Source organism: Diplotaxodon limnothrissa, linkage group LG22 (genome assembly GCF_057381915.1).
Source record: "Diplotaxodon limnothrissa isolate DT_005_m linkage group LG22, D_limnothrissa_male_GT1.1, whole genome shotgun sequence".
NCBI classification, from domain to species: Eukaryota; Metazoa; Chordata; class Actinopteri; order Cichliformes; family Cichlidae; genus Diplotaxodon; species Diplotaxodon limnothrissa.
The window spans coordinates 8,447,922-8,461,984 of NC_140616.1; the positions used below are offsets into that span (position 1 = coordinate 8,447,922).

General features: G+C 41.5%; 1 protein-coding gene across 1 annotated transcript in view; it reads left to right on the plus strand.

The window, feature by feature from the left end:
- nudcd1 (NudC domain containing 1) overlaps positions 1-14,063 on the plus strand; it is a 52,113-nt gene that overhangs the window by 19,771 nt on the left and 18,279 nt on the right. The window contains exons 6-7 of the mRNA XM_085346359.1: positions 2,430-2,637; positions 13,320-13,464. Of these exons, the coding sequence (XP_085202485.1) occupies positions 2,430-2,637; positions 13,320-13,464 (353 nt within the window). The remainder of the gene's footprint in view (positions 1-2,429; positions 2,638-13,319; positions 13,465-14,063) is intronic.

Here is a 14,063-nt window from a genome sequence, read left to right on the forward strand (position 1 = left end):
CGCTATTAGTGCTAATGGATAATCATTTGATTTATGTGGCAGGCTCTTTCATTCGAGTAAGAGCAGCGCTTCATTGATAAAAGCTTGTATTAGCATAGCAATACTGAGGCATTGAAGAAATCATGAGTCAGCATCTGGCTTGAAACCATATCAAAGCTGCTAGCTTGGCAAGTGAACGTTGCACTAAATTTAAGTGAATTACTTTATTGCATTTTATTGTCACTGGAAAACAAATGCTTCCAACATAGAAGGAGTAACGCTCGTAGAATCCAGGCTTAAAGAAGTCGGTTCCTTTGGTTACAAGCAGGGAGGAACAGACACGGATGTAAAAGTGAGAATGGGCAAACCAAGAGCTGCATTCTTACAGCTGGAGAACATCTGGAACTCAATAATTCCACTGTGGAATCAGTGTTTCTCTACAGTGCAAAATTTTGGAGGGTATGTAAAGATAAGATACATACCTTTATCAACAGCTGCCTAAGGAAAATTTTAACCTCCTAGGACCTGGGTCCACATATGTGGACATCACATTTTGGGTTGTCTAGACCAAAATACTAAATTTTGCTCTATAAGGGCCTGATATCCACTTGGTCTTATTTTTCTCAGAAAGAAAAATCAGGTAAAAAAACAAAACGTAATTCTTTGTTTTTACATTCATCAGGTTCCAAACAGCCCAAATAGCAAAGAGAAATTAAAAATGCATGCCATGAAAGAGTTTGGGTCTTAGGAGGTTAAAGATCTACTGGCATAACAACATCTTCAGTTAAGACTAGGGGGGAAAAGTGAAGCAACTATCTGTAGAAGAAGAGATAAGAAGATGGAGATGGATAAGAGATACGGTGAGGAAACCAGGCCACTGGACCACCAGATGTGGTTTTGTGGAATCTGCAAGGGAGGAGGAGCAAAAGAAGCAGGCCAAAGATTACACGGCAAAGAGATAAATATGAGGCCTGTTTTACGGATGACAGTCGCAAGAATGTCGCTGTAATTTAGTTCTTCCTCCATCATTTATGATAAATATGGTAAAATTCTTTCCTTCATGTGATCCATTTATATAAAATCACTCTGAGGCTGTTGAGGGTAGCTGTTCTGTTAAAACACTACACATACAGAGGACAGAAAACTATGTTTTCTGTGTTGATTCTCCAAAGCCACATACTGGTTTATACTCTTACTTTGTAATTTTAGGGGCAATAGGGTAATTTGGCAAAATTGAACTGTAACACAGGAGTGTGGACTTCTGTGTAACTGATTCTGTCTTGTTAATTATAACTTGTTATTTAAAGAGGCTCCTTTTGAATTTCTGCTAGATCATGATGTTAAAATAATGCCAAAAACATCTGCTTTTATAAGTAAAGAATCTAATAAGGGATGCATACAGTCATGTGAAAACTCTTAACAGCTCTGTAATAAACTGAGTGTGCCCCACTGTTCAGTAGTTAGGGCTGCTAAAGGGAGTCAGTTAGTGCTTCTACTACCTTAAAGTAATTGTTCCAGTAAGCTTTGTTGATGAGGAATTTTGGTCCACTCTTCTTTACAACATTGCTTCAGTTCATTGAGGTTTTCGGAGTCACGGTTCAGCCACAGCAGTCGCATGGACGCCAGCCAGTTCAGCGGCTTCATTCTTTTGTTTTTTAGCCATCATGGTGTGAATTTGCTGTTGTGCTTGAGCTCATTGTCATGTTGCATGACCCATTTTAGACCAAATTATATCTTTTCTATTTTATTAATCTAAACGATTATAGAATACTTATGTATATCTGTCCATATATACTCTGTCTCCTCCTTAACAGGTGGATCAGTCTAAACAAAAAACAATGATGGACAGCAATTATTAAAATCTATATGTTTTTAAAAAGATTTATTATTTAAAAAAATTGCCCAACTATCAATAGCCCACTAGTTCATTATAAAAAATGATCGTTTAAAACTTTCTGTTGATCCACCAGTTGATTCATTTACATTTTTTGTTTGTGGCCGATGTTTTGTCCCAATATAGCAGAACGTAACATGCAAAACAACTTTTTTGTTGTAGTATAATTTAGTTTTCCTGTTAATAATGCAAAAGTTGAAGGGTTTTTTGTTGTTGTTGCATAAACTAAACGTTGAAATAATTAGAAAATAAATAGATGCTTGTTTGGTTTACTCATCTCACTTGAAATTTGTAGGTTTTAATAATTCAATACATTAAAATTCAGCATACGAATTGCCTTAATAGCTTCGCTGTGAGCTCATTCGTGGTCATCCCCACTTGCGCTATGATGATCCATTTATTTTAATGGTCTCCTATCTGCAGTTGACTGAATATTCAAAAGTAATTTCCTTCAATGTCTGCACTCTATCAGATCTTTTATGTATGACTCAGAGACAGCTGGCTCAGGACGATCATTAACTTCAGCACCACACATTTCTTTCCCCTTTGAATTCAGATCCCATTTACTTTTGGCAGCAGACGACCGAGGACGTCACGCTGTGTGTGCGCATGCCCGAGGGTATCACCAAAGAGGGGGTGCAGTTCAGGCTGACGGCAGACAACATGACCATTGGAGTTCAGGGTTTCCCTCCACTGCTGGAAGGCCAGCTGTTTGCATCTGTAGACCCCGAGGCCAGCGCCTGGATCATCAAAAATGACAAAAGGTTTGCAGTCTGAAATGTGGAGTGTTGATGAAGTTGGATTATTTTTTTTCTTCATTATATTTTGGAGTTGAAATCGTAGGATAAAAACAGTACCGTAACACGGCGCTATTTCCATCGTTGTTCCTCTGCTTGCCATTTCCCCGCCTCTCTACAACATATTAGTTAACTTCTGTTCACTTCACCATCATTCAATTAAAAACTGCCACAGACTCATGAAGGTGTCACTTGGCAATGAAAAATGTTAGAATACGTACATGCTCTAATAAAAATAAAATGATAAGTAATACAATATATAGTGGCATCAATACTTTTTCCCACCTCTGCAGTAGATTACAGAAATATCTCACATACTATATATAAACCTGCACACAATAAATCTCTGCACAGTCGTCATCTTCATGAATGAAATATTGAATGTGTACAAGATTAATGCAGCACTCTGGGGATTTGAGAAGCCTGAAACATCCGGGGATCGGTGAATTAAGAATTAATGAATTAAGCTTTTAAAAATTGATTGATTTAATTTTTTTTGCTTTAGAAAGAAAGAATTAAATTCCTTAAATTGTTCCTGCCACTTATTTAATATTAAACGTGTTAATGGTGTTTTAAATCAAATGTGTTTATGTGCCAATACAAACATCAGAGAGAGAGAGGCAGCATTTCATTGGTGAATTTTGTCTTGAGAGTCAATATATTTATAAACATTATTAACAGGATTGATTCATTATAGGTTTTTATAGTTAGCGCCTCAGCACGTGTATATGCTTTTAAAGCACACTAATACCATATGCTTACCAACTACTTTATTAGGTATACCTGTTCAACTGCTCATTAATGCAAATGTCTTATCAGCCAATCAAATGACAGCACTCATTACATTTAGGCTTGCAGAAATCGTCAAGACGATTTACTGAAGTTGAAACTGAGCATCAGGGTGGGGAAGAAAGGTGAGTTAAGTGACTTTGAGCAGGGCATGGTGCCAGAGGGGCTTGCCTGCATATTTCACACACTGCTGAGATGGGTTTTTGCTGCACGACCATTTCCAGGGTTTACAGAGAATAGTGTGCAAAATAAAAAATAGCCAGTGAGCAGCAGTGCTCTGGGAGAAAATGCCTTATTTATGCCAGAGGTCAGAGGGAAATGGCTAATCTGCCTCAAGTTGACAGGAAAGCAACAGTAACTCATATAACTGCTCGTTACAACCAAAGTGTGCAGAGAACATGGAGGAACTGACAGCGCATTGCGCCTTGAAGCAGATGGGCTACAACAGCAGAAGACCACACCAGGTGCCACAACTGTCTCATAAGAACAAAGAACTGAGGCTACATTTCACATTGACTCACCAAAATTTTATAGAAGACAATTTTTTTTAATGCTAGGGTCAGGCCCAGCATGCATATTATATATTGTGATTTTAGCTATTGGTGGAGAATATGCTTAATCTACTGAGCAGCATGGTGTAGCACAGCGGTCCCCAACCTTTTTTGCGCCATGGACCGGTTTAATGTGAGACAATATTTTCACAGATTGGCCTTTAAGGTGTCGCGGATAATTACAACAAAATAAAATGATACGACCAAGACAAAAACTGTGGTGTTTTGTAAATATAATAATGAACATGAATTCACTGGGTAATTGTGTAAATTTATTAGCAGCGTCCATTGAGAGTAACATCCTCCTCTCTGCCCCTTAATATTCTCTGGTCGCTATGGTAACGCGTAAATATTTCTTTCAAAATAAGACACACAACTACAACACGGGAAAAGATCCAACGATAAAAACCCTGAAAACCATAAATTTCACACCCAAGCCTCAACTCGGCGCAGCTCTGATGACATCAACATGTTTACGGAAGCGGTTGTGGGATTTATCGGGAAACTAGCGGACGACACAGCAGAAAGAACTATCATCCGAACGTTTCCCAACCAGAAGCCGTGGGTGGATAAAAACATCCGCGACGCTCTGAGATCACGCACCGCTGCCTACAATGAAGGGCTTGTCTCCGGTAATATGGACCTATACAAGGCTGCGTCCTACAACGTGCGCAGCGCGGTCCGAAAGGCAAAGCGGAGCTACGGGGAAAAACTAGAGTCACAGCTACGACAGTGCGACTCTAGGAGCCTGTGGAAAGGACTGCGGACTATAACGGACTATAAACGACCAGCTTCTTCAATGATGAATGCAGATGCTTCACTGGCTGATGAGCTGAACACGTTTTATGCTCGCTTCGACGCCGCAGCAATTAAAACAACAAACGGCTGTGCGCGCTCGGAGTGCACCAGTGAAGAAAATGCATTCGTCATCACAGAGCATGCCGTGAGGAACACCTTCAGGAGGGTGAACACCAGGAAGGCAGCAGGACCAGATGCAATCCCTGGCCGGGTCCTTAGAGCCTGCGCTGATCAACTAGCACCGGTGTTCATGGAGATCTTCAACCTCTCCCTGGCCCAAGCTGTGGTTCCCACGTGCTTCAAACGGTCCATTATTGTCCCTGTTCCAAAGAAACAACAGCCCGCTTGCCACAATGACTACCGTCCAGTAGCACTGACTTCAATTGTGATGAAGTGTTTTGAAAGACTGATGAGAGATCACATCACTTCTTCACTTCCTCCCACCATCGACTCACTTCAGTTTGCTTACCGGACTAATCGTTCCACAGACGATGCCATATCTCACCTGCTCCACACATCCCTGAGTCACCTGGACACTGGCAGAGGGAATTGTGTTAGGATGCTGTTCGTGGACTACAGTTCAGCATTCAACACAATAATTCCCTCTAAGCTTTTCACCAAGTTGACGGATCTAGGACTCAGCTCATCACTGTGTCAGTGGATCCTCAACTTCCTCACAGACAGACCCCAATCAGTGAGGGTAGGAAAACAAGTCTCCCCCTCCATCTCACTCAGCACTGGAGTGCCTCAGGGCTGTGTTTTAAGCCCCCTGCTGTACTCACTGTACACTTATGACTGTGTAGCCACATCCGACACCACCTCCATTGTCAAGTTTGCTGACGACACTGCTGTTGTGGGCCTGATCTCCGACAACATCGAGACGGCCTACCTGGAGGAGATTAGGAACCTGGAGACCTGGTGCCAGGAGAATAACCTCCTCCTAAACATCAGCAAGACTAAGGAGCTGATCGTGGACTTCACTACAAAGCAGGCGAGGAATTACAAACCCCTCATCATCAGTGGCACGCCAGTGGAGAGAGTGGACAGTTTCCGATACCTGGGTGTCCACATCACTCAGGATCTGTCATGGTCCTGTCACATCAACACCCTGGTTAAGAAAGCCCGTCAGCGTCTCTTCTTCCTCAGAAGACTTAGAGACTTCCATCTGCCACTGAAGGTGCTCAAGAACTTCTACTCCTGCACCATCGAGAGCGTCCTGACGTCAAACATCTGCACCTGGTTTGGGAACAGCACCAAGCAGGACAGACGAGATCTGCAAAGGGTGGTGCGCTCGGCAGAACGCATCATTCAATCAGAGCTCCCTGACCTGCTGTCCATCTACACCAAGCGGTGCAAGTCCAAAGCTAGGAAGATTATGATGGACCTCTCCCATCCCAACAATGGACTCTTCTCACTGTTGAGGTCTGGGAAGCGCTTCCGCTCCCTTAAGGCCAAAACAGAGAGAATGAAGAGGAGCTTCTTCCCCCAGGCTATTCGGGGCCTGAACCAGGTGTAGGACTGGACTCTCCCAACACATCACTATAAGACTGGACTCTCACACACGTCACCACACGCACCACCACACATTTCCTATAATCCTATAATTCCTATAATTTATAATCCTTATCTTTATAATCTCTTCTGCTATTTGCACATTCTTTACTGTAAATTCCTAAGTTAATTTGTAAATTTTTGTAGTAAATTGTAAATATTGTAAAACTTTTCTTCTGTCATTTAATGGTCGGGCATTGTACAGCTACAAGCATTTCACCCCCATGTCATACTGTGTATGGTTGTGTGTGTGTGACAAATAAAATTTGAATTTGAATTTGAACTCTCGCGGTCTGGTACCAAAGCGGTCTGTGGCCTGGGAGTTGGGGACCGCTGGTGTAGTACACAATAAAGAAATTCAGGACTGGAAAAGTTATTTGTCACGATGATGTCTGGAAACATAATATATTTTGTTTATTATGGTTATAAGTCTCAATTCAGTGTATGATGTTTCATTTTTGCGCTATTTTATATATATTTTAAAGAAGAATAAGATGTTAAATGTTATGAAACCAACTGAAACTTTCAGTGTTACATAAGTTCAGTCTGCTTTGAAGGCTACAAGTGAACAGATGAAACCAAAGAGAAAAACTCCCTTTGTCATAAACTGCTCTGCAGTATCATAGTGTGACACCAGCATAGATGAGTGAAATGTACAGTAATGCAATTTTCTTCTTTCTCACACTTCTGGGGTTGCTATTGGCCCAAAAGCACCACTTTGAGATCCTGGGGTATAACATATATAACAAATGTAACATAAACATGATCTAATCCATGTATTGCATAGAAAATTGTCTTTCAGTTGCTTTTTGGGCTTTATTTTCAGTTTTCTTTATACAACACTGAATCACATTATGTGGGATTTTTTTGACAGTGTTTAGCAGACTCACTGAGTGTTATTATATCTTCGGTGACCCCGCTAGCTGTGCTTTCAGGGTCAGTAGCTCCTGCTTATGTGTTTCAAGGCAAATTGAATTGAAATTGCTTCTAGGTAATGAGCCTGGCTTTGAGTTATTCAAGAATATTTATTTATTAATAAATTGGGGCCGCTGGGAAAGAGGCACCTTGAATTGGACAAACTTCTGCATGCAGACCTGTAAGCAGAGCTTTCACAAAAGTGTCGGATAAGGAAAGCAGGACTAAACTCAGGCAGGAAGTAGTGAAACGCTGACACTCACTTAAAATATTCTTGGTCAGTGAAGACCTGGGGCCAAGCCTTCCAATCTCTCTTGCGGCAAAATATTCTTCCACCCGCGTGTTACTGTTTGAGTTATGACTGACAGTAAAAAAAGAAAAGAAAAGAAAAGTGACTCCTATCAGTGCAGGAGTACACGATGTCCACATGTTGTCTAGTTTCCTAATTGTCATCCTCAACAAGCGAGCTGGATCACATTTGTTATCTTGAAGCCACAAAAGGCTTTACGGAGCTTTTCTCAGAAATCAGACTTCCCATCCATCCATCCATCTTCATCCGCTTTATCCGAGGCCGGATCGCGGGGGCAGCAGCTTAAGCAAAGAGGCCCAGACCTCCCTCTCCCCAGCCACCTCCTCCAGCTTATCCGGGGGAACACCAAGGCGTTCCCAGGCCAGCCGAGAGATATAATCTCTCCAGCATGTCCTGGGTCTGCCCCGGGGCCTCCTCCCGGTGGGACATGCCCGGAACACCTCACCCAGGAGGCGCCCAGGGGGCATCCTTGTCAGATGCCCGAACCACCTCAGCTGGCTCCTTTCGATGTGGAGGAGCAGCGGCTCTACTCTGAGCCCCTCCCGGATGGCCGAACTTCTCACCCTATCTCAAAGGGAGAGGCCAGCCACCCTTCGGAGGAAGCTCATTTCCACCGCTTGTATCTGCGATCTCGTTCTTTCAGTCACTACCCACAGCTCGTGGCCATAGGTGAGGGTAGGGGCGTAGATCGACCGGTAAATTGAGAGCTTCGCTTTTACACTCAGCTCCCCCTTCACCACGACGGACTGGTGCAGCGTCTGCATTACTGCAGCTGCAGCCCCAATCCGTCTGTCGATCTCCGGCTCCCTTCTCCCATCACTCGCGAACAAGACCCCGAGATACTTGAACTCCTCCACTTGGGGCAGGAACTCATCCTTGACCCGGAGTGGGCACTCCACCCTTTTCCGGCTGAGAACCATGGCCTCAGATTTGGAGGTGCTGATCCTCATTCCCGTTCCCGTTTAAATTAAACTAATTTAAACTTGACTAAGGGTATTGTAACATCTTCCGTCCATCATTTGACAAACACAAACTTCATCCACTATGATTCAGTCAGTGCTGAATACTTTTCATATAAATTGGCTCTGCTGATCCAGTACTCAATATGAGTTGAGTCACATCCTCTGGTATACGGTAAAACCTTTTATTTTTATTACCATCTTTGCTTCCTGTTCCTTCAATACAAGTCATCCAGTGCTCCATTCAGTGTGAAACCACGTTACACAGTCTATTTCTGATAATCCTTGATAACTTTAAAGGCTCTTGTATCTGAGAGGCAGGGAGTATGAATGCATTTGTCTGTCTGTCTTTGTTGTGTCCAGAGAAAAAAAACAAAACTAAATCATGGAGGTGAATGTGAGAAGCTATCATTTTATTTTGTATTCTCTAAGCCTGATTATCTCTCAGAGATACATTTTACCATCAGTGTCACTTTCTTTTATTCTGTGTGTGTGAGGTTGGGATGAAGTTCATATCCGGAAGTTCTTCTGAGCTCGGAATATCTTACAGAAATCGCACCTCTGTCGGCAGTGCTGACTGTTGTCCGTAACAGTTTATGGTAGACAACAAAATACACAGTTTATTTGTTTCCTGTTTTAAAAAAATGTGAAATTGTATTTTTGTTTCTTTGCAGACTGAATTTTAATTATTGTATTTAATGCAAATACCTGAAAACACCCCCCCAATTGTTCTTCCATTGTTTCGATTGAACATTTTCTCAGTACTAGTGTGTTATACGCTTCATAGACAGACAGCTGAGCACCATTTTTCTTCCATGTGCCCTGAAGTGAATTAAGAAGCTGCCTTTTTTGTCTCTTTTATATCTTCTCATTGTTGCCCAAATATAGACTGATTTCATAACATTCAGCAATACAATAGAGTAAGAATGAGACTGGAGTCTGAAGGCCAGAGAGAAGCTGCAGTGTGCGCACACAGATGAACGCTGTAGAAAGTTCACTATTTTTATCAGTAAAATCAGAATAGAGGGAGTGATGTCATTCAGAAAACCGAGGCAGATCTCTTCATGAGGTACATTGTGCTATATTACGCTTGGATTCAGTGAGTGAGCAATGATAAAGTGGACCATGGTTAGCAAGATCTTACTGAAACCTAGGTCTCTTATATACAGAAAGCATTTAGTTTGCAGGCTTTTCATGTATTGTTGGTAGAAGGCAAATTGTTGTTGGTCCACACTTTTGAGTTATGCGGACATTCATGGGTTTTCTTGTTTTGATTATCTTTGCATTATAGTTCTGTATTGTTGAGATTCTGGTCTTTTGTTTTCTTTATGTTCTGGTTGTCTGTGCGTTAAATTACTGGGACGTTGTTTATACCCTTTTTGCATCCCCATTCTCTTCCCTCTGCGTCCATGTTTTGCCTTCTGTCTCTGGTTTCTGCCTTGCCTGCCTCACAGCAGAACCTATCAGATTAAAATTAACCTTCACTTGGCTGAGGTGACAGCAGTGGTGACATCAGCTGTGAGCAGAAGGTCTTCTTGCTTTTCAACTAAACAGCTTCAAACTTGTCTTTAGAGATGCTTGTATCCATGTGCAGCCCCCTGCTGGCTGTACCCAGGCAGTGCAAGTCTTTGGGCCGTGCATTGGGATAATTTTGTTAACACAAAGTTTCATGTTGCCTTTGCTGTCCTTGAGCGTGGGGCCATTTGCCAAAAGTAATGTCATGGCTGCTTTGGTGTAGTGTCAGATTGTATGACACCTCCTGACTTTCTATAACGTGGTGCGCACAGCAAGACCATTGTGGAGGCAGTATGCCAGCACAGGGATGCACATAGGTGGTCCACAGGTGCGCATTCGCTGTCAAAATAAAAGACGGGCACCAGATAAGAAGTTGCAAGTTTGCGTACATAAGATTTTCTGGAGGGGGATAGACATTTGTTTAGAACTCTTAAAGATGTCGAAGAAGCTACTTTAAGCAATTACTTTGGCCTGCCTGGCCTGCATTTGTATAGCGCTTTTCTAGTCCATAGGACCCCAAAGCGCTTTACACTACATTCAGTCATCCACCCATTCACACACACATTCACACACTGGCGATAGCAAGCTACATTGTAGCCACAGCTGCCCTGGGGCGCACTTTGGTGTTCCTCCACCTCCAAAGAAATGTCAGAAGGAGTCTGAACCGCAAAAAGAAGTGCCTATTCTCGGAAAAGTGGTTGCAGGAGGTGAGCTGGCTTCAAACAGATGATGACCGCACAGAGATGTGGTGCAGAATATGCCACAAAATCCCACTCTAGCGGACAAAAACAGTGCCTTTTATATGTACGCAAACGCACGTTGCAACTTCTTATCTGCTGCACGCCTCGAATGCGCACCTGCGGACCACTTATGTGCACCCCGGTGCCAGCAGTTCGGCCTCTCTATGACATATCGCCCCGGGATCATCCCCAAATGACGCAGTGAGAGATAACTGCAACAAGAGGAAAACATTTTACTGAAAACCATTAGACTGCAGAAGGAGAATAAATGGTTATAGGCCCAGTCTGGGAAACCGTAATCACAGCTTCCCCACCCGCCACCCCTCTGTAGTCAAATGACTGAAAGTTTATTTAGATAAAACTCTTATTTTGTAAACTCTGCTGTCAGTCGGCCTTTTATATTGCTGCTCACAAAGTGGGCTGTAACAACTGACTGTAACAGATTCAATTTATTTGAATCAGTCAGCTAAACTTATGTGAATGTCATAATATCGCATGCTTACAGCCTAATTGCCAGCTTCTGTTACTTCACTGTCTCTGATATATTTAATTAACATTGCATAATGTTGCTGCTGACTGAAAACGATTTGGTTGACATGCTCATTGAACTGATGATCATCACTGTGTTTTGACACTGTTAAGCTGCATGTTGTGAAATGTGAAACTTTACAATCACTCTGTGCACCATTTATACCAGTGACCGGCGGTAATTTCATTACAAGGAAACACGATTACACACCAACGTAGTTCATTATGCTGCATTTGCTTAAAAGAAAAAAGCACGTAGTACTTTGCAGTGACTGTGGAGCCTCGGTGCTGTGAAAAAGCATTTGCCCCCTTCATTATTATTATTATTATTATTATTATTATTATTATTATTATTTCATATTTTTCATACTTTAGAAAAATGTAAATATTAGGCAGAGATAAATGGTAAATGGACTGATTCCTATATAGCACTTTTCTACTCTCCCGGAGTACTCAAAGCGCCCTATACAACATACCACATTCACCCAATCATCGATTAGGGTTTAGGATTAGGGTTAGTATCTTGCCCAAGGATACTTGACATGCAGACTGGAGGAGCCAGGGATAGAACCACAAACCTCCGACCAGTAGATGATCTGCTCTACCTCCTGAGCTACAGCCACCCCAGATAACACAAGTAAATATAAAATGCAGTTTTGAAAAGAGCCATCCGTCTATTATCGCCCGCAGGGTATCACAGGGCTAACACATAGAGACCGACAACCATTCACACCTATGGGCAATTTAGAATGATCAGTTAACCTCAACCCACGCATGTGCATGTCATTGGACTGTGGGAGGAAGCCGGAGTACCCAGAGAGAACCAACGCAAATATGGGGAGAACATGCAAACTCCATACAGAAAGGCTCCGGCCAGGTGGTGAAGTCGAACTCAGGACCTTCTTGCTGTTAGGCAACAGTGCTAATCACCGCTCCACGATGCTGCCTGATTTTTAAATAATAATTTCCTTTATTAAGGTGTTTATTATAGATTTTAAGTGTAAATGGACAAAATTGAAACCGAAATGTTTATTTTATTCTTAGTAATAAATAAGTATGCAGAAACAATTTGTGCTGCATTTGATTTTAATACATTAGCTGCTAGAGTTACAAGCTTTTTGTTTGAATTTGATAGTAAACATTAAAGCTTTGTCAAACATATTGGAGAAGTGGCCCAGCTATTGTTTATTATTGATCCTGATCAATCTGCCACTCATTTTCTCTTTCTTTATTATCTAGTCTTGTCAAAAGTTTGAAATAAATCTCTAAAATATTCAGCTTGAAATCGTGTAAGAAAAGTAGCAAATGAGAGCAGCCGGACAACTCACCCAAAGCTGGAAATTCCCACCACATGAATTAAATTGCATTAATTGAGTTCCTGGATTAATTATTTCAAAAAACTCAAAATACACCTCAAACTAAGGCTTTATGATGTTGCAGTTATTTTGATTTATTGTAAATTTAGTCTTAATTTCAGTCATTCCATTGAAAGGACAGAGACAATCTTTTTACGAGAAGTAATACTGCAGCTTCTTAATGATATTAGGATAGGAGTTGGTAACATTCCAGTTTTTCTCCTTGATGTATTCTGCAGCACAGCCTCAGACACTTCTTGCTTCAGAGAAAGACGATTCATGTCAAAACTGTTTCTGCCCGTCTCAATCTTTCCAAGCCTTTCTATGACCTTTGTCATCATCACTGGAAATTAGCCTATTAAGCTGCTACTGATTGGATGTTTACTCATTGATTGCATCATTTTCATCCAAAGTACTATAAATACTCTGCAGGCTCTCAGATAGTTTCTTAAATTGTGGAAGAAGAACTTGCAGCTTAAACCATCTTGTGTAATTTAGAAAATCGCTTAGTGAGCTTTCTGAAGCTGCCTGTTTGCACATTATGTGCTTAAATGTAATGCTATTTCATCGACAGCCCTTTTGCTAATGAGTAATACATGTATGATTTGTAATTTTGTATTCTCCGACTCTGTCCCCAGCCTGGAGGTGACCCTGCAGAAGCGTGGTGAGGGGCCCATGTGGCCGGAGCTGGTGATGGGCGACAAGAGAGGGGAGTATGTGATGAGTGATGAGCAGGCCGCCCTCATTCATGAAAGACTGACTCACCTTACCTCTGAAGACTTGGTGAGGCTCACTCTTCACATTACACTGATTAAATCCAGTGCTAAATATAATGAGAAACATCTTTTATCTGTACAACCAATATTCTAAATGACTAGCCCCATCCTGTCCAGTTTCTGTATATTTTTATTATGTATATTTTTTAATGACAGCAAATTAAAATTAAAGACGGGAGTGGTGTGAAACACATACATATGAAAATGAATGAATGAACTGAAGAAGCTTCTCTGATGAGAGGTGAAACATCCTCAAAAAATGTAAAGAAGTCCAGTCATTTTTCTTTCCAAGCTCCTTAGAATACAAAGTATGAAAGAAACTTTGTATTTTTATATACTTTTAATTCAAAGTTGACATTGCAGGATTGCATTGAAGTAAAACAAAATCCCTCCATCCCACGAGCAAGAAGAATTAGACTTAAAATATCTGTGACATAGAGCTTATTGGATATGATGTTATTAAAGAGCCATAGATTTATTAAGCTGCTGGAAATATTCTTTAGAGATCTTGGTTCATGTTGACATGGGTATACCACAGGCCAACAGGCACCATGATGAAGATTCAGCCAAATACCTTTCAGAAGTTAAAACAGGCGCTGAAAAGCC